The sequence below is a fragment of the Bufo bufo genome, chromosome 2 (genome assembly GCF_905171765.1).
Source record: "Bufo bufo chromosome 2, aBufBuf1.1, whole genome shotgun sequence".
NCBI classification, from domain to species: domain Eukaryota; kingdom Metazoa; phylum Chordata; class Amphibia; order Anura; family Bufonidae; genus Bufo; species Bufo bufo.
This window is the reverse complement of record NC_053390.1, coordinates 768323022-768347915: the sequence shown is the minus strand read 5'-3', so window position 1 is coordinate 768347915 and position 24894 is coordinate 768323022. Positions and strand designations below refer to the sequence as shown.

The 24894-nt window shown below is 47.3% G+C and overlaps 1 protein-coding gene across 1 annotated transcript in view; it reads right to left on the bottom strand.

The window, feature by feature from the left end:
* The window catches only part of TAPT1 (transmembrane anterior posterior transformation 1), a 62660-nt gene that overhangs the window by 19491 nt on the left and 18275 nt on the right, over positions 1–24894 (bottom strand). The window contains exons 3-4 of the mRNA XM_040419067.1: positions 3497–3615; positions 284–446 (exon numbers count right to left, since the gene is read on the bottom strand). Of these exons, the coding sequence (XP_040275001.1) occupies positions 284–446; positions 3497–3615 (282 nt within the window). The remainder of the gene's footprint in view (positions 1–283; positions 447–3496; positions 3616–24894) is intronic.

The window sequence follows — 24894 nt, the reverse complement described above, 5'->3', positions numbered from 1 at the left end:
TCTAGGAAATGCCAAAACTTTATAATAATAGGTAAAAGTCTGGGATCCTCACTGATCCCGAGAAGGGCTGCAGCGATATAAGTCAATGTTTACCGAGTAACGTTCCCCATGTCATAGCTGACCATTGGTCTGCTGAGAATATGTTCTGCTGACTGTCGTCCAGGCTCATGGACAATGTACAAGCCCTACTTGATCCTACATCTACTCATCCTCCACTCTGATCTATGTATTTATTTCGCATGCTGGGGAGATCCCGAACTGACGTGATGAGACTTGTACTTACCTCCAGCATGTTATAGATAATGTAAAGCTTGATGACGGACTGTCCTCGGATCAGGTGGTACATCATGGAGTAGTCCACATAGTGCATCATAAAATAGCATATGACTAGTATCACCCCCTTCATCATGTCACAGACCTGCGCAGGCTGCAGAATACGACCGCCGCTGAAAAAAGCCAGAGCAGAACGAATGTAAGAGCGAGGAGGAATGCTGCCACCTAGTGGCACTCTGCAGTAACACACAGGACATAAACGGCAAGCTATACCCTTTCATTAAAGGGGCTTTGGAGATTTTGAATAGGTTTAGGATACTTCATAAATAAGTGAAAAATGGGGGACCCATGCTTGATACCTCGCCGATAAGCAGGGCAGACTCACAGGCACAACACCCCACACACGTCCATAGTACTGAGGCATACGTCCATCGAATGAGACTGAAAAACTGGGCAATCCCTCTTTAGTGAGGCTTATCACGGCATTTGATATTGATGGCCTATCCTCAAAAGAGGTTACCAATATCAGATAGGTGGGGGTCCAACTCCCAAGACGCTAAAGATCTGCTGTTCAAAAAGTCCATGGTGCTCCTTCAGCGCTTAGGCCTCTTCCTAGGCCAGTGACGTCATCGTACATCACTCACGCAGCCCTGCAAGTGAATAGGGTTGAGCTGCAGTACAAAGCACAACCACTGAAGAAATGAAAGGGATAGCTGCGCTCACCTGGGGTAAATAACGTGACAACCTTTATTAGTACACGCAGATAAAAATCCAGTGCAGACAAATACGCGTTTCGGATCTTACAATGGTGATCCTTACTAATGAGTTGTCTCATCATTGTAAGATCCGAAACTCGTACACGTTGCGTCTGAACTGGATTTTATCTGCACGTACTAATAAAGGCCGCCACGTTATTTGGAAGCTGGACCCTCCTCTCAGCCACTATACAATGTACGGCCCTGTGAAGAGACTGCAGCGCTCAGTGGAGTTACGGTGAGCACAGCCTCCACACACAGCTAAATCGGCTGGGGTGCCAGGAGTCGGACCCCCACCAATCTGATATTGATGACCGATCCTGAGGATGGGACATCAATATCAAATCCCTGGAAAACCCTTTTATTCCTCGCAGGATGCTAAACACTTTCCCCCTTGTACTATGATGCTGACCGGAGGCGATTGTAGGTACTCTGCCCAGCGCCATCCTCTTATTCTAATGGGAGATAATCGGCCTCCAGAGGTGTCCGACAGCAGACAAAACATGTACATTCCATTCAACCGAGCATGCATGTGTAAAAGGGGGATCTGGAGTACCAGCGGACGGCTACTGAAGGTGTATGTATGGAGTTTTTAAGATCTGCATAGCGAGGACACCGCTCGTATACTTCTGTGCCGCCGAGGTGCTTACTCCGCCTGCATTATTATACCGTATGAGGATTGTTATTACAGCGGCGTCTCCTGTAACATAAGCATGCCACGTAAGCGCTCATACTCACCACAGAACAATACACGAGAAGCTTATTGTACTCAGCCATGAGAAGAGCAGGTGGATATAATGGAAATAGACTCAAAGGATGAATTCCCAATGACAACAGGTGGTTCACGTAGCCGAGTACAACCCTCATCGTACTCTATAACAAAACTGAATGTTGCACTACTGTTGTACGGCCAAATACTTATGAGTATACAGGCTTCAAGAAGACAGGGGGGGCCACAGCTTTTTATACTCTAAAGAGTACCACCTGATTATTACTACCTGTCCACCACATACTCCATTACATCAGCCCCCGACACCTCTACCTTTGGCACTTGGAACCTGTCGCCGCATTTTAGGCCCTTAAAAAGCCACCATGCTGTTACACCGACATTAATAGGTTTGTAACGATGCCCCTGTATAACTGGTCTTTGTATAAAACAGAGCACAATTACCGCTACAGCGTCAAGTGGGCAGTCCTACAATCTTGGCTTGGCCAGGATACATCATCACAGTCCAGATCTGGTGACAACTGGCGCCGAAGGAACTGAAACCAGTGCGCATGCGCAAGAACTGGACTGTAGTGACATATGAAAGCATGTGGGATGTCGATCAAGTGAGGGCTGCATGACTCCTCCTTTAGGGTAATTGACATACAGCAAGTGCTATTTTATTACTTCATTTTACACTTTAAGCTGCGATAGGTTATATGGGAGTATTACTGACGGGGATAAAGGCATGGTGGTGGTGCAGAGGCCTAAAAAGTGGTGACAGGTTCCTATTTAGGCAGTCAGTGAAGTGTACCAATGTCCAGATTTGATAGGTCATAGAAACAGGTTCACTTCAAAAGCAGTCTATAACCAGGACAACAACCGGGGACTGATGGTCTTGCTCACAGCATTGCAGCATTCAGTTTTTAGAGAATGTAAAGCTGTGCTAATTATTTACTTAAAACCTCCTGCTCCAGCGCTGGGTCCCTGCAAAGTGCAGAATCATAAGTACTGCTGAGGGTGTCGCTAGAGGGCGACCACCAGCAGATCCATCATGGTCGCCTCCACTGGTGGTCAGCCAGCTGTTTGAGCTCTGGCATGGAGTTGTCACAATACCAGAATTCAGTTTAGATACCAAGAAAAGTATTGTGATACTTGATACCAATTCAATACCATGCAAAATTAATGTGAGAGTATTTTTTTGTGTGCAAAGTATCAATTTCCCTTTATGTGAGGAGGTACTTGCTTGATTGGGTCACTTACTAATAATGTGGGGCACATGGAAGTCTAAATTGATAAAACCATGTGCCACACAAGTTTATAGTAACCCCATCAACTACCTCCTCACATAATGGACAACATGGGGTTAATGCATGAGGTACATGGGGATACTTCCTAGGCTTTGTGCACATATGGTTTTATCAGTTTGGACCTCCATGTGCCTTATATTAATAGTAAATGACCACATCATGTACCTCACATTAACCCCATGTTGCTCATTATAAGTATCAAAATACTGAGACTTTCATACCTGGTGCAACCCTACTCTAGCGTCCCTAATGTGTTATGTGCTACACGGGAAGGAGACCGGCTACATACTAATTCAGACCACCTATGATTGCCTTCATCTCCAATCACGTAAAACCTCCTGATTTACTAATGGATGGCGATTTGTTCAGATGGAAATGCTTTCTAACATCAAAATTTGAATTCAAACGGCAGAGGTAGACCTTTGTCTTACTGGCAATTTTTTGCATCTTACCTTAACCCACAGCATGGCAGAGTAATAAGCCTGATGAAGGCCAGAAGAACCCTCAATGGGAGAAGAGTAAAGACATAGAGGAAGGCGTCCAGGCAGAGGAAAAACCCGAAGAACATCAGCTGCAAGACAAAGAAGATGATGATATTCCTCTAATCCGACATCTAATAGTCCAGAAAGTCTGGCAACCTGACACCTGACTAAAGGTTCTCCATTGTTACAGGTATATACACCACTCGTAAAATGTTCAAGCTACAGTCATATCATGAAAGTAGGACATTTAAGTAGAAGCATGCCATGGTGATTTCCTCATCTTAAACAATTTATTGAAACAAAAGCCAACACCAGAGGTGGGTATACCGCCACAAAATGTCGGTCTCAATAACTTGTCATGTGGCCTTGAGCATCAATTGTTCACGGTGTGTGTATATATATCGACACTTTGATACAAGGTAAAGCAGTCAGTGTACAGCTTGTATAACAGTGTAAACTTGGTGTGCCCTCCAAATAACTCAACACACATCCATTAATGTCTAAACCGCTGGCAACAAGTGAGTACACCCCTAAGTGAAAATGGCCAAATTGTGCCCAAAGCGTCAATATTTTGTGTGGCCACCATTATTTTCCAGCACTGCCTTAACTCTCTTGGGCATGGAGTTCACTAGAGCTTCACAGGTTGCCACCGGAATCCTCTTCCGCTCCTCCATGACGACATCACGGAGCTGGTGGATGTTAGAGACCTTGCGTTCCTCCACCTTCCATTTGAGGATGCCCCACAGATGCTCAATAGGGTCTGGAGACATGCTTGGCCAGTCCTGCACTTTTACCCCGAGACAGTGGTCGTCTTGGAGGTATCTTTGGGGTTGTTATGTCATGACAGCCACGCAGACCAATTTGATGCAGTGTGCGGTGTATGGTCCGAGCACTGACAGGCTGCCCCCCACCCCTGTAACCTCTGCAGCAATGCTGGCAGCACTCGTACAACCTCTGGATATGACGCTCAGCATGTGAACTAAACTTCTTTGGTCGACCATGGCGAGGCCTGTTCTAAGTGGAACCTGTCTTGATAAACCGCTTTATGGTCTTGGCCACCGTGCTGCAGCTCAGTTTCAGTGTGTTGGCGATGATCTTATAGCCTCGGCCATCTTTATGTAGAGCAACATTTCTTTTTTTCAGATCCTCAGAGAGTTCTTTGCCATGAGGAGCCATGTTGAACTTCCAGTGACCAGTATGAGAGTGTGAGAGTGATAACCCCAAACTTAACACACCTGCTGCCCCATTCACACCTGAGACCTTGTAACACTAACAAGTCACATGAAACCGGGGAGGGGAAATGGCTAATTGGGTACAATTTGGCCATTTTCACTTAGGGGTGTACTCACTTTTGTTGCCAGCGATTTACACATGGTCTGTGTGTTGTTATTTTGAGGGCACACCAAATTCACACTGTTATACAAGCTGTACACTGACCACTTTACATTGTATCCGTGTCCGATCTTCTGTGTTGTCCCATGAAAAGGTATATTATTATTAATACCATTAGTACACATTCAGAGACATACCAACCCTGCAGCAGACCGTACAAATACATCAGGCAACTTGATAATAATATGTTCCTCTAGCAGCCCAGGTACTTACCTGCCACTCCCTGTACATCACACACATCTAAACTATTAAAGGACATTAGCTGGGCATGAAGCCCAACTCCACTGAAAATTCAGGTTTGAAGGCTGTAAACCCCAACAGCCTATCCTCCCCAGCACCACACTCTCAGCACTTTAGAAGGCTCTTCTCACACTGAGAAGCTGCTTTCAGTGCCTCCATCTGACATTGAGGGAGCTGGGCCGTCACTAGTGAATTCTCATCCATGACTAGCACATCTGTTAACCTGGCATCGGCGGCGAGCTCCTTTGATCTTGGGGTCAATATGCCCTCTGCTACCCAACATTTGGCTCCTGGGGTGATACACTTATCCCTTCAGCGTACAGGTACGAGGCACGTATGGATGTACTGTATGTGGTAGCACCCCAGAGCTACCAAAATGGGGGTGAGGAGATTGGAGCGGTCTCATCTGTGAGGAGCATGCAGTGCCAATGGCAGACCTGCCAAATGCCAGTTGAGTTGCATGGTGCTGGGCCACCCATTACAGGACGTGGAGCCCTCGTGCCACCCTCATGGAGGCTGTTTTTAACAGTTTTTTCAGAAACATGCAGACCACCAGCCTGCTGTTGTAGGGCTCAGGCAGTGCTCCTCTCGTTACTCCTCACGCAAAAGGCGCAGGTACTGGCCATCCTGGAAAAGGCAGGACTACCTGTGCGACTGCGCTGCAGTTACCACCCCATGGACACAAAATTAGAGAAGAATCAGTCTGGAATGATCAGTAGAAAGTACATATCCTTGGCCACCACTTGCACAACCATTCCCATTTTGGGGGTGTATTGCTGTTGCCTCCCCAGTGCACCCGTTGTCTCTTTCATGTGCACAGGAAAACGGACTCACAATTGCTTATGCTTCCTCAGGTAGTGTTGCAGTTGCGAGGCAGCTGTGCTGTAGTCAAGTCCTGCGCAGATGTGCAAGCTGTATCAGGCTCTAATTAACCACTTTATTACCGGAGTGTTTACCCCCCTTCATTACTGGGACAATTTTTCAGTTTTGGCAAAGGGCCAAATCTACACGCATCTGATATTATAATATTAGAAATATAATATTTCTTTAAAATATTTAAGGAAAAATGAAAGTTATGAAAAAATTAACATTTTTCCTTTATCCAAATTTTTTTTTCTGTTCCAAAGGGTTTCAAGACAAAACATTTATACATTTTTTAAGAATGCAAAAAAATAAAATACTGTATATGGTTTTACAAAAACAGTCATCTATACTAGTGCTAAAAGTAAGAATATAATTTTTAAGGGGGGGGAGAAATGTGTATTGTCTGCTAAATTATTGTTAAAACTAGAAACTCTAGTTACACATTTTTCTTTATTTCGCAGAGGGTGAGGGAAAGAGCGCAGCCGGCACTGCTGCATGTGTCTGTGCGATCACTGGAGCGCTTTTAAACACTGGAGTCCCGAACCTTCACGGTGGTGCTCTCTCGGCGATTTAGTGGTTATAGTAGTAATAGCGTAAGAAAAAAGCACCGCGGCACTCACCACTATTTCTCTTTATTTACTTTATTACACTTTTTACATATTTTTTTCTTAAATTTATTTTTACTTTTTAATTAAAAAAGGGAATTAACCCAGTCCTGCTACAGGAAGGGGTTAATTCAACACCTGTAGGCTCACAACTAATGTTACAGCCAGCAGGGGGTGCACTCACATCAAGAAGAGTGAGCCCCTCCCAGCTTTTTGACTTTACAGTGCGATGCCTCAATGCCACGCAGGGAGACCACTTTTTCTGGCGTTCGGGATCCTTACTGTGACCGCAGATATAACAGTACGGTCACAATGATCTGCAGCGCCACAGGGCTCCGGGAGTTCAGAATGTAACTTGTGATTTTATATAATTGGGTTACAGTTAACAGCTTACCGCCGCTAATTAAGACTGCACTTTTAGACAATCTGCATTGTTAATGGTTGAGAGGCATCCACTATAATGCACATCAATTAACAATGTAGACTGACTAAACAATGCTGTCCTAATTAGTTTAATTATAGCCTGCTGCAGCTTGTACTGCAGTGCAGGAGGCCGCGTTGCAACCGCAACATGACTACACCGTGTAATCATACCCTAACTGGACAGATTGATATCCCTGAAGTTTAAGTGGCATCATGCTTAAAGGGGTAGTCTGGTTATAGTACCACACTCTATCCATAGGATAAGGCATGTCTATTAGATTGGTTGGGATCCTACCGCTGGGATCCCCAATGATCATGAGTAGGGATGAGCGAACTTCTGTTTTCAAGTTCGGCGTACCAGGTTCGGGTTATCTAAGATTTCCGTTATGGATTCCGCTACCACGGACCATAACTTAAGCTCTGTGGTAGCGGAATCCATAATGGAATTCTTAGATAACCCGAACCTTGTACGCCAAACTTGAAAACAGAAATTTCGCTCATCCCTAATTATGAGAACAGGGGCCCTGTACCCCGTGGTGCCCCCCGAAATGAACGGAGTGGCCAGTCGGGCATGCATTTATCCGCTCCATTCATTTCTATCGGAGTTCCAGAGATAGCCGAGTACAATGCTCAGATAACTTAATATAACCGAAAAACCCCTTTAAAAGTTGTTGTCCCATCGTAACTTTAGGATAGGTGCAGATCTACCTCTAGGACCTGCTCCTATCTCCTGAACAGGGCCATCAAAGTAAGTGAAGGGAGAGCAGCCAAGCATATGCAGCCACCTTCCACTCACCGGATGGGGGGAGGCTGTGCATACGCGCCTGCTCTCTCATTGCTTCTGGAGCCCCATTTTTGAGATAGGAGCAAGTCCCAGAGGGGTGCTCCTCTGCTATTTTCGGAAGTCCAATAGCACTGTAAGGAGAGGAGGCTGAGCATGCACAGTATGTTCCATTCTAGTGATGTAAGCGGGTCCCAGAAGTTTGGCCCACACCTATCTGACATTTGATGCATATCCCAGCGACATGCGATAAATGTTGATATGGGACAACCCTTTTAAAGTGAACCTGTTCTGTCGCTATGTGATTTTTAAAAAGTCAAATTACCATAAGCCCATCCTGCCGCGTCTTTGACTCTCGTCAAGTTCTTGCGCACGCGCTCTCCGATTCCTATGATGTGCCTGCGCTATGGATCTCCAAGTCCTCCACATGACGTCAGCGCTTGACTGGCCATGTGCGAGTTGTGCGCGTCTCCCTTTTCAGCGCGCCCGTCTGTTCTGAAAAGATGACGTGGCCACAGGAGCCAGCAACTATAATGAAGCCGGAGGCAGGACTAGGGAGGGGCAAGAATGACTATAACGCAGCAAGCCACGGCCCCCCTGACTAGTTACAGAAAATCTGCCTATGGCGAAAACAAAAAATAAAAAGGTTTTACGCCGTGTATATGACAAAGCCACCATGAAGTTAACTACCAGAGAACACTGCACATTCACTGAATGCCTGGCAATGTAGACGGCGTATACATCGGGCATAGTGCCACCTTTCTACCAGGCTGCTCTAAACCCATTTATCTGCGTTTTCAGCATAAGTGATCATCAGGCATTCAGTCGTCGCCGCTCCTCCTGGCAAGGTAGGACATTTTTAGAGCCACATTTAGCCATCTGTGCTCTCTGCCATCCCTGCCAAGATTATGGCTTTCTAAAATATCAGATCAAATGTCGCTGCCCCCTTGTAGAGCAGCACTTTGCTGACAGAGAGGCGAGGGCACTTTTTACAACACCGGATCAGGTTTTTGATAGAAAAAGGAGATCTGCAAATGGGAAAATTATCTTGGATGGAGGTGAAATGTGACTCTCGGAATAAGATATCCCACTAGGAAATAGGTCTTGCCGTTAAAAAGGGAAGGGGGGGGGGGGGGGGATCCTTGGTAGAATATGTGATTCAGAAGATATGAGTAACATGGATTTTGGATTATTTCCTTGAAACTAAATTGCCAAGACCGGCAGGATGGTCAAAATTAGGAGCCGGGGGAGGGGGTAATGTTTAGTTAAGCATGTCACAATAACACATGCAGACATAACACTAGAAATCCAAGGCGTTGAGAAATGCAGAGCAGGAACCAGTCAAGTGTAGGAATAACAAGTCTGTAGGAGTAGAGGCTTCGAGGGAATGTGTCACCTACTGTATGTACTCTTTCACTAAACCCAGATACTGATACTTATTCTTTTAAATCTGTTTCAATTTTTTGATCATAGTTTTTTTTAAATGGTTGGGGGTGGCCATCTTGCCTGAGCTGCTGCTCCACAGACTTTAGAGCTACGCTTTAGACCAGGGATGCCCAACCTGTGGCCCTCCAGCTGTTGCAAAACTACAACTCCCAGCATGCTCTGAAAGCTGTAGGCTGTCTAGGCATGATGGAACTTGTAGTTGTGCAACAGCTGAAGGGCCTCAGGTTGGGCATCCCTGCTTTAACCTGCAGTCAGGAGAGAGGACTCCCTATGAAAGCGTTGTGAGCATGCTCTGTGACCTGTGCAGAGGTCATTTTGCAGCGAGGGGGAGAAGATAAGCTTTGTCCATCACCATTGGTGCCTGTGTTATCTAATATATAGGTTCTGCATGTCATTGTAATCCTGCTTGTGATGATAATGAGAAGACTGCCTAGAAGTGATCTGTACAGAACAGAAAGTATCACAATACTATAAAGATTAGAAGCCAGCAAGAAAACTGCAGTATTTTATTTTTTGAATACAAATAACTAAATTTAAACAAAAAATTAAAAATCTGCAAAAAAGTTTAAAAATTACGTATAAAACAGGGGTGGGGAACCTTTTTGCTGCCGAGGGCCATTTGGATATTTGTAAGATCGTTCGGGGGCCATACAAAATTCTCAACCTAAAAAATGTGTTCTTTATTTGGCATTAATGGCAGTCAAGCTCATCCCAGAGGGGCCCAGAGTGGGTTTCACCCAGCTTTCACTCTGTCTGCCACTGTCCCTGCCTCTTTCTTTGCAACTGTCCCTACCTTTGTCCCTTTCTCAGCCTCAGATCTGCCCCCCACCTCCATCAGCCTCCTATCAGACCTCCCAGACTACATCAGACTCAGATCAGACCCTCCCCAGCCTTAGATCAGACCCGCAGGCTCAGATCAGACCTCCCAACCTCAGATAAGACCCCCATCAGACCCTCCCTAGCCTCAGACCAGCCCCCATCAGACCCCTCAGCCTCAGATCACACCCCCATCAGACCTCCCAACCTCAAATCAGACCCCATCAGACCTTCCCTAGCCTTAGATTAGCCCCCATAAAACCCCCAGCCTCAAATCAGACCCCCAAGCCTCAGGTCAAACCCCCCATCCTCAGATCAGACCGCTCAGCCTCATATCAGACCGCTCAGCCTCATATCAGACCGCTCAGCCTCATATCAGACCGCTCAGCCTCATATCAGACCGCTCAGCCTCATATCAGACCGCTCAGCCTCATATCAGACCGCTCAGCCTCATATCAGACCGCTCAGCCTCATATCAGACCGCTCAGCCTCATATCAGACCGCTCAGCCTCATATCAGACCGCTCAGCCTCATATCAGACCGCTCAGCCTCATATCAGACCGCTCAGCCTCATATCAGACCGCTCAGCCTCATATCAGACCGCTCAGCCTCATATCAGACCGCTCAGCCTCATATCAGACCGCTCAGCCTCATATCAGACCGCTCAGCCTCATATCAGACCGCTCAGCCTCATATCAGACCGCTCAGCCTCATATCAGACCGCTCAGCCTCATATCAGACCGCTCAGCCTCATATCAGACCGCTCAGCCTCATATCAGACCGCTCAGCCTCATATCAGACCGCTCAGCCTCATATCAGACCGCTCAGCCTCATATCAGACCGCTCAGCCTCATATCAGACCGCTCAGCCTCATATCAGACCGCTCAGCCTCATATCAGACCGCTCAGCCTCATATCAGACCGCTCAGCCTCATATCAGACCGCTCAGCCTCATATCAGACCGCTCAGCCTCATATCAGACCGCTCAGCCTCATATCAGACCGCTCAGCCTCATATCAGACCGCTCAGCCTCATATCAGACCGCTCAGCCTCATATCAGACCGCTCAGCCTCATATCAGACCGCTCAGCCTCATATCAGACCGCTCAGCCTCATATCAGACCGCTCAGCCTCATATCAGACCGCTCAGCCTCATATCAGACCGCTCAGCCTCATATCAGACCGCTCAGCCTCATATCAGACCGCTCAGCCTCATATCAGACCGCTCAGCCTCATATCAGACCGCTCAGCCTCATATCAGACCGCTCAGCCTCATATCAGACCGCTCAGCCTCATATCAGACCGCTCAGCCTCATATCAGACCGCTCAGCCTCATATCAGACCGCTCAGCCTCATATCAGACCGCTCAGCCTCATATCAGACCGCTCAGCCTCATATCAGACCGCTCAGCCTCATATCAGACCGCTCAGCCTCATATCAGACCGCTCAGCCTCATATCAGACCGCTCAGCCTCATATCAGACCGCTCAGCCTCATATCAGACCGCTCAGCCTCATATCAGACCGCTCAGCCTCATATCAGACCGCTCAGCCTCATATCAGACCGCTCAGCCTCATATCAGACCGCTCAGCCTCATATCAGACCGCTCAGCCTCATATCAGACCGCTCAGCCTCATATCAGACCGCTCAGCCTCATATCAGACCGCTCAGCCTCATATCAGACCGCTCAGCCTCATATCAGACCGCTCAGCCTCATATCAGACCGCTCAGCCTCATATCAGACCGCTCAGCCTCATATCAGACCGCTCAGCCTCATATCAGACCGCTCAGCCTCATATCAGACCGCTCAGCCTCATATCAGACCGCTCAGCCTCATATCAGACCGCTCAGCCTCATATCAGACCGCTCAGCCTCATATCAGACCGCTCAGCCTCATATCAGACCGCTCAGCCTCATATCAGACCGCTCAGCCTCATATCAGACCGCTCAGCCTCATATCAGACCGCTCAGCCTCATATCAGACCGCTCAGCCTCATATCAGACCGCTCAGCCTCATATCAGACCGCTCAGCCTCATATCAGACCGCTCAGCCTCATATCAGACCGCTCAGCCTCATATCAGACCGCTCAGCCTCATATCAGACCGCTCAGCCTCATATCAGACCGCTCAGCCTCATATCAGACCGCTCAGCCTCATATCAGACCGCTCAGCCTCATATCAGACCGCTCAGCCTCATATCAGACCGCTCAGCCTCATATCAGACCGCTCAGCCTCATATCAGACCGCTCAGCCTCATATCAGACCGCTCAGCCTCATATCAGACCGCTCAGCCTCATATCAGACCGCTCAGCCTCATATCAGACCGCTCAGCCTCATATCAGACCGCTCAGCCTCATATCAGACCGCTCAGCCTCATATCAGACCGCTCAGCCTCATATCAGACCGCTCAGCCTCATATCAGACCGCTCAGCCTCATATCAGACCGCTCAGCCTCATATCAGACCGCTCAGCCTCATATCAGACCGCTCAGCCTCATATCAGACCGCTCAGCCTCATATCAGACCGCTCAGCCTCATATCAGACCGCTCAGCCTCATATCAGACCGCTCAGCCTCATATCAGACCGCTCAGCCTCATATCAGACCGCTCAGCCTCATATCAGACCGCTCAGCCTCATATCAGACCGCTCAGCCTCATATCAGACCGCTCAGCCTCATATCAGACCGCTCAGCCTCATATCAGACCGCTCAGCCTCATATCAGACCGCTCAGCCTCATATCAGACCGCTCAGCCTCATATCAGACCGCTCAGCCTCATATCAGACCGCTCAGCCTCATATCAGACCGCTCAGCCTCATATCAGACCGCTCAGCCTCATATCAGACCGCTCAGCCTCATATCAGACCGCTCAGCCTCATATCAGACCGCTCAGCCTCATATCAGACCGCTCAGCCTCATATCAGACCGCTCAGCCTCATATCAGACCGCTCAGCCTCATATCAGACCGCTCAGCCTCATATCAGACCGCTCAGCCTCATATCAGACCGCTCAGCCTCATATCAGACCGCTCAGCCTCATATCAGACCGCTCAGCCTCATATCAGACCGCTCAGCCTCATATCAGACCGCTCAGCCTCATATCAGACCGCTCAGCCTCATATCAGACCGCTCAGCCTCATATCAGACCGCTCAGCCTCATATCAGACCGCTCAGCCTCATATCAGACCGCTCAGCCTCATATCAGACCGCTCAGCCTCATATCAGACCGCTCAGCCTCATATCAGACCGCTCAGCCTCATATCAGACCGCTCAGCCTCATATCAGACCGCTCAGCCTCATATCAGACCGCTCAGCCTCATATCAGACCGCTCAGCCTCATATCAGACCGCTCAGCCTCATATCAGACCGCTCAGCCTCATATCAGACCGCTCAGCCTCATATCAGACCGCTCAGCCTCATATCAGACCGCTCAGCCTCATATCAGACCGCTCAGCCTCATATCAGACCGCTCAGCCTCATATCAGACCGCTCAGCCTCATATCAGACCGCTCAGCCTCATATCAGACCGCTCAGCCTCATATCAGACCGCTCAGCCTCATATCAGACCGCTCAGCCTCATATCAGACCGCTCAGCCTCATATCAGACCGCTCAGCCTCATATCAGACCGCTCAGCCTCATATCAGACCGCTCAGCCTCATATCAGACCGCTCAGCCTCATATCAGACCGCTCAGCCTCATATCAGACCGCTCAGCCTCATATCAGACCGCTCAGCCTCATATCAGACCGCTCAGCCTCATATCAGACCGCTCAGCCTCATATCAGACCGCTCAGCCTCATATCAGACCGCTCAGCCTCATATCAGACCGCTCAGCCTCATATCAGACCGCTCAGCCTCATATCAGACCGCTCAGCCTCATATCAGACCGCTCAGCCTCATATCAGACCGCTCAGCCTCATATCAGACCGCTCAGCCTCATATCAGACCGCTCAGCCTCATATCAGACCGCTCAGCCTCATATCAGACCGCTCAGCCTCATATCAGACCGCTCAGCCTCATATCAGACCGCTCAGCCTCATATCAGACCGCTCAGCCTCATATCAGACCGCTCAGCCTCATATCAGACCGCTCAGCCTCATATCAGACCGCTCAGCCTCATATCAGACCGCTCAGCCTCATATCAGACCGCTCAGCCTCATATCAGACCGCTCAGCCTCATATCAGACCGCTCAGCCTCATATCAGACCGCTCAGCCTCATATCAGACCGCTCAGCCTCATATCAGACCGCTCAAAAAAATCATCATTTGTCCATTTCTCTTGGAAAACTCGACACTCTGCATCAATTTTTCTTTTCTTTGTAGTCGCCATTTATATGATCGCACACCACTTTTTATAGTTTTAATAACTAACTATCCAGTGTGTGTTAACACTTTCGCCTCCCTGGCACTGACTATCCTCTGAGTTGGTCCTGACTGGGAATGCAAAGCAGTCCTGTAAAAAAATGCATGCCAGACGTATAAGTTCCTCGTCGGTGGCGCTGGCTCGTCCTCTCTATGCTCCTCCCATCAGTGTCATCCCAGCCAGCATGAATGGTGATCCCCGCCCGGCGGCGTGACGTCACTCACGGCGGGCGGGGCTGTAAACCTAGGGAAGCATCTTAGCTGCAGTGCAATAGCTGGAGGCTGGCGCCGGCTAACAGGGGGGGGGCCGCAGGAGCAGAGTAAATGCTATTGGCTGGCGCCGGCTAACAGGGGCGGGCCGCAGGAGCGGAGTAAATGTATTGCTAAACACACGGACAATGAATGAATGATCGCCATGATCATCCATTCATTGTCAGTGTGTTTAGCAATACATTTACTCCGCTCCATAGTGACAATCGGTGGCAGTGTTTTACAATCGCATGGGGGGCCGGATTGAATGATTTCCCCACCCCTGGTATAAAAGAAGTATCTCCCAGGAAAAGAGAACCTTCTGGAAGTGGCTCCCTATGAGTCCAACTTTTCAACAAGCCTTGGGACATGACAAGGAAAAATAGCCTGCCTCCGGATGTCTAATTGGCTTGGCTATTTTCTCTGGTCACGTCCCAAGGCTGGTTGAAAAGTCAGACTTTGATTCATAGGGAGCCACTTCTAGCGAGATGGTTCTCTCTCCTGGTAGATACCAGGACAATGCCTAAAAATATTTTTAACCTATGCGGCCCGATTCCTAATGTTACAGAAGGACATCAGCCCTGTGCAAGTTTCTTCTGCAACTGCAGTCAGGGATCACTATGATCCCCTGAGAGCAGAGAGCTTCTATACTACATACGTTATTGCACCCCCTGCTAAAGTGTACATTTAGGGGCTGTAAATTATAATGGCACAAATCCCAATCAAGGTGAATTAGAAAGCCCAAAAAAAAAAAAAAGATTACTGACAGTGTAAGACATTGGCCAGTCAGCAGCAGTCTTGGCTTGAGGTACTGTAGGACAGACAGTCACCCCAATAACTCCCATTTTGGGGTCTATTCAAGGGTATTATTACCACTCACAACTAACAATAGAAATGCTGTAAATGTGGTTTGCTTGCCATACACACTAGACTAGCATCAGCTGACTATGCAGGTTTCGGTGGGACCAGCTAAAAATCTACTATGCATCAGATGTTGAGAAGGCGTATGTACAGAAGATGGGGGGGGGGGGTTTGAGAGGATCAGGGATGCCAAATTTCAACATGCTCAACTGCACGATTTCTATACTTCATTCTCCCTGCTGAGAATACATGCATGCGCAGTTCCAGAGATCAGGAGAGATACAGTGACATGCAAAAGTTTAGGCACCCCTGGTCAAAATTACTGTTACTGTGAACAGTTAAGTCGAAGATGAAATGATCTCCAAATCGCATAAAGTTAAAGATGAAACACACTTTTCAGCATTTAAAGGGTTTCTGTCACCCCACAAAACTCATTTTTTTTTTTGGGATAGTTAGATTGCTCATAGTGCGATATAGGAGAATATAATAGTCTTACTTACTTTCATGCGGCCGATTCTTTATAAAACGAAGTTTTATAATATGTAAATCAGGGCTCTAACAGCAAGTAGGGCGTCTACTTGCTGGTAGCCGCAGCAGCAATCCGCCCCCTCGCCGTGTTGATTGACAGGGCCAGCCGTGATCTCCTCCTCCGGCCGGCCCTGTCAGTAATTCAAAAATCGCGCGCCTCTGGTCATTCGGCGCAGGCGCTTTGAGATGAGGAGGCTCGTCTCCTCAGTACGCCTGCGCCGATGACATCACCGAAAGAGAAGACGTCATCGGCGCAGGCGCACTGAGGGAGTGCTGAGGAGACGAGCCTCCTCATCTCAGAGCGCCTGCGCCGAATGACCAGAGGCGCGCGATTTTTGAATTACTGACAGGGCCGGCCGGAGGAGGAGATCCCGGCTGGCCCTGTCAATCAACACGGCGAGGGGGCGGATTGCTGCTGCGGCTACCAGCAAGTAGACGCCCTACTTGCTGGTAGAGCCCTCATTTACATATTATAAAACTTCGTTTTATAAAGAATCGGCCGCATGAAAGTAAGTAAGACTATTATATTCTCCTATATCGCACTATAAGGAATCTAACTATCCAAAAAAAAATATATTAGTTTTGTGGGGTGACAGAAACCCTTTAAGGTTTTGTACAATTTTAGAATGAAAAAAGCAAAAAGGAGTACCTTGCAGAAGTATGGGAACACAAGAGCGCTAAGATAACTCTGACGGAGGTCTCAGACCTTAACTAGCCTGTTAGGGTTAAGGCCCCTTTCAGACGAGCGGGTGTCATGCGGTGGACTCGCAGTGCAGCACCCGTCCTGACCTCCCAGCACTGACCGGGTCACATAGCATTATATTGATTTATGATGCTATGTAACCCTTAGAGGTCTGGAATGTACTGGATAACACTGACATAATGCTGCCAGTATTATCCAATACATTCCAGAACTGTAAGAGTTACATTGCATCATAAATTAATATAATGTTATGCGACCCTGGCAGTGCTGGGAGGTCAGGACGAATGCTGCGCTGCGAGTCCGGAGCGTGAAACTCGCTCGTCTGAAACAGGCCTAAGGCTTGTTCAAAACCATCATTAGGAAAGGCCAGGTGAATTTCAAAGCCTTATTAACAGCTCTTCTAACCTTGTCTCAAAACACAGCAGCTTGGTTTTTCTAACACTCTGAAAATAAAAATGGTTGAGGCCTGCAAAGCAGGAGAAGGCTATAAGAAGAGAGCAAAGCATTTTTATGTTGTCATTTCCTCAGTTCGAAATGGTATTAAGAATGGCAGTTAACAGAAACAGTGGAGGTCAAAAGAAGGTCTGGAAGACCAAGAAACAATTCAGAGACAGCTGCTTAAAGGATTGCTAGAAAGGCAAATCAGAACCCCCTCTTGACCGCAAAAGACCAAGCTGCTTGAATCGTCTTAAATCTGCCCAAGGGGCGGCGTTTCATCTCCACTCGCGCCCAGCCAGCCGCCCCCAACTGCCGTTTTGAAGCGCCGCCCAGCTCATCAATATTCACTTCGCTGGGCGGCTACTCTGAAGCGCTGCTCTGAACTGTGCCCGGCGCATGCGCATAAGGGTCCATTCACACGTCCGTTGTTTCTTTCCTGATCTGTTCCGTTTTTTGCTGAACAGATCTGGACCAGATCTGGACCCATTCATTTTCAATGGGTCCTGAAAAAAATCAGACATTAAGCTGTCCGTTTTTTTCCAGGACCCATTGAAAATGAATGGGTCCAGATCTGGTCCAGATCTGTTCAGCAAAAAACGGAACAGATCAGGAAAGAAACAACGGACGTGTGAATGGATCCTTAAGCAGAGGCTGCCTCGGCCTCCGAGATGTAGACTGTGCGCAGGCGCGATGTGATCCCGGCCAGTGAGGGTGCCGGGCGCATGCGCTGAAGATGAGCCGGAGGCCGATGCCCCTAGGATTGTATTGGGCATGCGCCGGATCTTGCGTCGGGGACAGTAGTAGCCACCCAGAGAAGTGAATATTGATGAGCTCGGCGGCGCTTCAAAACGGCAGTTGGGGGCGGCTGGCTGGGCGCAAGTGGAGATGAAACGCCGCCCCTTGGGCAGAATGAAGACGATTAAAGCAGGTTATAAAACTTCATTTTACTGTATTTATAAGGTGGACAGGGGGGATACTTAGATGATTCTAATACACTTTATAAGACCTGTACTGTCATATATATACCTAAATATGCTTATTGGGCCGGTCAGTGTCCCTTTAAAATAGAACTCTTTGACCACAATGAGCAAAGTTATGTTTGGAGAAAAAAGGGCACAGAATTTCATGAAAATCATGGGGAAGAATCAATGATGCTTTGGGTAACAGGGAACATTTCAAGAGTAGAGGAGTTTGGGGGGGGGGTACTCTCTCTCTCCTTGGGGAGAAGGTGCCTTAATCGGCGTGAGGAGACTTATAGGCCACACATGCTCCTCTGGAATTCTGGGAAGAAAGGGATGCAGAGAAGAGGGTAGAAGGAAGCAAACATAACACCAATAGTAAAAAAGCTGAAATGGAAAAGAGGATGGCTTCTACTAATGGATAATGATCCTAAAACACATCTCAAAATCCACAATAGACTACCTCAAAAGAAACAAGCAGAAGGTTTTACCATGGCCCTCACAGTTCCCTGATCTGCACATAATTGAAAATCTGTGGATAAACTTCAAAAGGAGAAGTGCATGCAACACGACCCAGGAATCTCACAGAACTGGAAGACTTTTGAAAGGATGAAAATCATGCATACAAGAAATTAAAACAAAAAGCGTTTACAAGCTGTTATACTTGCCAAAGGGGGTGCTACTAGGTACTAAACATACAGGGTGCCCAAAGTATTGCTTTGGGCCCTTTTTCCTTTTTGGTATTTTGAAAATGTAAAAGATGAAAATAAAGAAATATGTTTTTGCCTAAAATACAAAGGGCATGTGGCATCTTTAACTTTATGACTTTTGGAGATCATCTCATCTTCCACTTGCTTAACTGCTCACAGTAATAGTCATTTTGACCAGGGCTGCCCAAACTTGTGCGTGCCACTGTAGCTGCCGCCTGGACAAGAGTTTGGTTGGAGTCTACTGAAGGCGTACGGGCCCCTTTAGATTGTAGAGACCAGATCACTGGTTCCTTCCTAATCTCCCAGCACTAATTATATTACAAATCTTCACATATGATCGATAGAACCACGAGACACTTCAGTGACGGCTCTGAGGACGCTGCAGGAAGAAAGGAGATGTGAGGAGGGAGTCTCTGAGGCCTAACACACATGGCGCTCCGCCAGGTAATGTTATACGGAGTAGCCCAGCCGCCAGGAGCCTCACTGCTCTGCTACATTACAAGACTTGGCTCCTTCACCGATCCTCTGGTGTCACCTCATCTGTGAATTAATCAGAGCTATGACACGACAGGGATTTTTAGGCGGAAGAAGAGAAGCAATCATTATCCTGCAGCAGTCATCCTGCATACACCGAGAGCAGAATACTCGCTCGTCATGGTCCAGCCACATTGCATTGCAGTGTACATTTTGTGTATGTGCCCAGTACCGTGTAGTATAGTTTTTTTATTTTTTTATATGTCGTTTTTTTACCTATGCAATGGAAAACGTTGGAGATATACATCAGGGGATCCTCTTGACATAAAACTAGCAACGTGCCCTGCAAACGCAATGTGAATGCTCCCCGACACTGACCACAATTCAGCAAAGCAAAAGCCCCTAAAGCATACAACGTAGTCATTTCCTTGCTTGTTACACAATAACTAAAGAAAGAAGAAAAAGGAGGTCGAAAACTTACACAACTCTCCATTATACAAAGGATAACCTTGCAGCTTACTTACAGCTCAGTTTTGATTTCTGAAGGCCTCTTACGTGTCGTGGAGGTTTGTCAGAAGTCTGTCAGCTAGGACCTTCACCAAGCCCAAGACTGATGGGGTACAGGTGATCCCATAATCTGCACTCCCTATGACCTAATGTTAACTCATGTTGAGCTAGTGGCCTGGACCGTATTGCGCTTTGGCACTAAAGTACCACAAAAGTCAATGGCCGCCACCAAGATCCGTCCGTATCATGGAATAAGGCCATTAGCTCACAGCAGGACGCAGACAAGCCATAATGTTACATGAGTGAGGTCCCACGGGTGACAACCACTGGTGAATATCTGCTCCCTAATATCTTATACCTTGCAAAAAGAGAAGGCTTCTACAGGTTACGTCTAGTGAGTCATACTGGCCAAGAGCCTATATTAGATCAGGCAGGCTGTCCAGCACCTTGTAAGTGGACCCCAGAAAGTACTGACACCCGTTTCTCGTCATATATTACAAGATATCCAGCAAAAATGATGCATTAGCTGATATTCTGGGTTTTTTTTGTAAACCATCATTAGTGAGTGGAATGGAAATCGAGGGCCAAATATTACTTCAGTTCTACATTCTAGGAAGGAGAATTCTTAAAAACTGGATTTTCCATTTAAAGGGATCTTCTAAAAGGTCTTTGGAGACATGCTACAGGAGTCTTCCCCAGCGACAGGCAAGAAAAAAGTGTGTGGACTCTGCTCACAAAGAAGAGAATGTTTCATCCACTATGTACACAATGTATAGCACCCTGTCTACAAAGTTATACAACAGGACCAGGTCTACTGCACATGAGGAACCATCTGTGAACATCTAAGTGTCGCTGCACATACAAGGTCATCCAGGAAACATCTGACTGTATCATGCAGATAGATCCTCATGCCCACAAGTCCATATGCTTCAAGGAGATAACCTTCCTTGGCTGCCTGTGACGTCACTGGTCTCTGTAGTAACGAGATGTCACTGCTACGCTGCAGCGCGTCTGCCGTCACTGACACAGATCAGTCACTGTGCAAATAGGGTCCCCCACAGCACGGTCCCCTGAACCCGACCCCCACAGCACAGTCCCCTGAACCCGACCCCCACAGCACAGTCCCCTGAACCCGACCCCCACAGCACAGTCCCCTGAACCCGACCCCCACAGCACAGTCCCCTGAACCCGACCCCCACAGCACAGTCCCCTGAACCCGACCCCCACAGCACAGTCCCCTGAACCCGACCCCCACAGCACAGTCCCCTGAACCCGACCCCCACAGCACAGTCCCCTGAACCCGACCCCCACAGCACAGTCCCCTGAACCCGACCCTCACAGCACAGTCCCCTGAACCCGACCCCCACAGCACAGTCCCCTGAACCCGACCCCCACAGCACAGTCCCCTGAACCCGACCCCCACAGCACAGTCCCCTGAACCCGACCCCCACAGCACAGTCCCCTGAACCCGACCCTCACAGCACAGTCCCCTGAACCCGACCCTCACAGCACAGTCCCCTGAACCCGACCCTCACAGCACAGTCCCCTGAACCCGACCCTCACAGCACAGTCCCCTGAACCCGACCCTCACAGCACAGTCCCCTGAACCCGACCCTCACAGCACAGTCCCCTGAACCCGACCCTCACAGCACAGTCCCCTGAACCCGACCCCCACAGCACAGTCCCCTGAACCCGACCCTCACAGCACAGTCCCCTGAACCCGACCCTCACAGCACAGTCCCCTGAACCCGACCCTCACAGCACAGTCCCCTGAACCCGACCCTCACAGCACAGTCCCCTGAACCCGACCCCCACAGCACAGTGCTCTGAACCCGACCCTCACAGCACAGTCCCCTGAACCCGACCCTCACAGCACAGTCCCCTGAACCCGACCCTCACAGCACAGTCCCCTGAACCCGACCCTCACAGCACAGTCCCCTGAACCCGACCCCCACAGCACAGTCCCCTGAACCCGACCCCCACAGCTTAGTTCCTCCTAGGGATCTGAGCTTGCCCCCTGCTCTCCAGGAACAGGAAACCAGCAGAATGTTGTAAACTGCTTTAAATGGGAACAGAGAAACACCCAATATGAATCTGTCCAACAGTATATGAAGATTTTCATAGTTACGTGTGAAACTACAGTAATTCCTTAACCCCTTTAATGACCCTGTCTGTTTCTTACTGAAAAGCAATGTGCCATCAGAAAATGACCTATTGTTTAAATAATGTTTTTATATAAAATATGTTTTGGTGAGTTTTTTTATTTACATATTCCATGTCACCATCTATATTTTTAAATAAAAATGTATATAATCCTGCAATTTTCACACTGGCCACTAGGTCTAATAAGTCATGAATTCTTGTTCTGTACAAGTAACTTTTTCAAGAGCCATTATCATTATTACCATTATTACCACATGCAGGATTACAATGACAACTAACACTTCTGTACAGATAACACAGGATAAACTCAATCACAATAGGTGATATCACAGCTTATCTACTCCCTCCTGACTTCCACACAGGTCACAGAGCATGCCTAGAAAACAATCCCATAAAAGTCAATGAGGTCATCTCCTGTCCATTTATTGTGTCTATGGCTCATGTAGCTGCTCTCAAAAGAGAGTAAGGCTCAGTGGCCAGTGTGAAAACTGGCAGATTATATACATTAAAATATACAAAGTGCCATGGAAAAATAAAGAAAAACTCAAAACCCCTTCAAGACCAGGCCTATTTTCATTTTTACATTTTTGATTTTTCCTCCTCATGTTCCAAAAGCCATAACTTTTATTTTTCCGTTCACATAGCTATAAAGAGGGCTTATTTTTTGCGGGACAAGATGCTTTTTTTAATGCCGCCATTTAATTTACACTGTCTTGTATTAGAAAAAAATAAAAAAAATAATTTGTGTGGCAAAATTAAAAATAAAAAAGAATTCCACCAAGGTTTTTGGGGTTTTGACATCAGAGTTCACTATGCACTAAAAATTAGAGAGAGATAGAGAAGAGAGAGAAGAAAGATATTAAAAGCCCCCCACCCACTCTCTCCCTTCAGTGTTTACAAATTACCTAAGTGGGTGCTATCAAGTATTAACAATATCTATATACACACAAAGACGAACAGGTGTATTTGCGGTAAGCCCCATTTGGTGGATATTTCTTGAAAGATTCTTTGATTTAAAGACCATTCCCTTGGGTCTAGGGTTTTTCTGATCAACAAATCTGCCTCTAAATTTTCTAATCCCCTGAGATGAACCGCTGTAATGGATAGGACATTTTTTTCCGCCCAGAAATGAATTTTTTCCCGCTAGAGATCTCAAACTTGGGGACCTTGTACCCCCCTGATGCATTAAATAGGCGACCGCTGTTGTATTGTCTGAAAATACTTTTAGATGTTTGTTGCTTAGAAGACCTTGAGTCACCTTTAGTCTCCCGGACCGCTCACAACTCTCTGTAATTTGAGGATCTGTTTTCTATCTTTTCTGACCACCTTCCCTGCCATGTTGAGGAGGCTACTTTTGCTCCCCAACCCACACTGCTTGCGTCCGTCACAATCTGTATCTCTAGGTCTTTCAGCCAGATGACGCCCTTTGATAGATTTATCTTTTTCTTCCACCAATTTAGATCCGACTTTATTGGGTATGGAATGACTATCTTTCTGTCTAGGGACAACAGTTTTTTGTTCCATCTCCCTAGGATCCAGGTTTGCATAATTCTGGTGTGAGCCTGACACCAAGCTACAGCTGTTATGCAGGATGTCGTCATTAGACCTAGAATGCTCATAGCCATACTGGTAGAGCACCGGCTTAGAGATTGGAGGTTTTCTATCTTTGCTATGATAGCTTCTATATTTTCCAGCAGGAGAGATGATGTTTGGGATACCGAGTCCAACATTACTCCCAGAAACTTTCTGTTGGATGACGGGATTAAGTAGGACTTTATGTTTATTAACCAGCCTAAGTCAGATATCCTTTGCAAAAAATAGTCTGTCTGACTGCTTCTGTTTCTGAACTTCCTACAATAAGGAAATCATCCTGTCTGAGAGGTGATATCATCTCGACTACCAACTTTGTGAAGATTCTTGGCGCTGAAGAAATACCAAATGGAAGAGCGGAGAATTGGAAATGATGCAATATGCCCTCAGGGTCGCTTAGTGCAAATCTGAGATACTTTTGTGAGTTTAGATGGATGGGAATATGATAGTAGGCGTCTTTCAGATCGATAGATGTCATGTAGGCTCCCTTTTTGATTAAGAGGACAATGGACGAAATTGATTCCATCTTGAACTTTCTGTACATTATCGATTTGTTTAGAGCTTTAAGATCCATCTGGTTTTTGGACTAGAAATAGCCTGGAATAGAAACCTTTTCCTTTTTCGGGTATATTTTTTTACTACGCCTGATTTTTTTTATTTCTAGAACGCCCTGCCATACCTTTGATAGAATGGTGGAACTGTGGGAAGTGGTCTGAAATCTTCTTGGGGGAGTTGAGGAAAATTCTAATTTGTAACCGTTTCTCATGATGTCTAAAGCCCAGGGATTTGATGTTATAGATTCCCACTGGGTCAGAAATTTTCTCAACCTCCCTCCTACTCTGGCATCATTGTTTTTCGTTCTGCTTATTTGGGGGATTAAGGAGGAATGCCCTACCTTTGCCCCCCTTTTGATAGCTCCAGCGCCCTGATTTTCCTTTTCCCCTATAGGGTCTGGATTGTGAATTGAACGCACAAAAAAAAAGTTTCCTTTTACTCTCTTCCGGAAACCCTTTCTTTTTATCGGCCGCTTTCTCTAAGATTTTATCTAGTACAGGGCCGAAGACATATTCCCCAGAGAAAGCAATGGAGCCAAACTTAGTTTTGGATGTCCTGTCGCCTCCCCCAGGATTTCATCCATAGCGCTTGCCTAGCAGAATTTGAAAGGGCTGCATCTTTGGCAGCAAATCTGACCGATTCCGCAGAGGCGTCTAATACAGTGGCGGACCTAAGAAGGGGACTAGAGTGCAAAATTTTCTCCCTAGG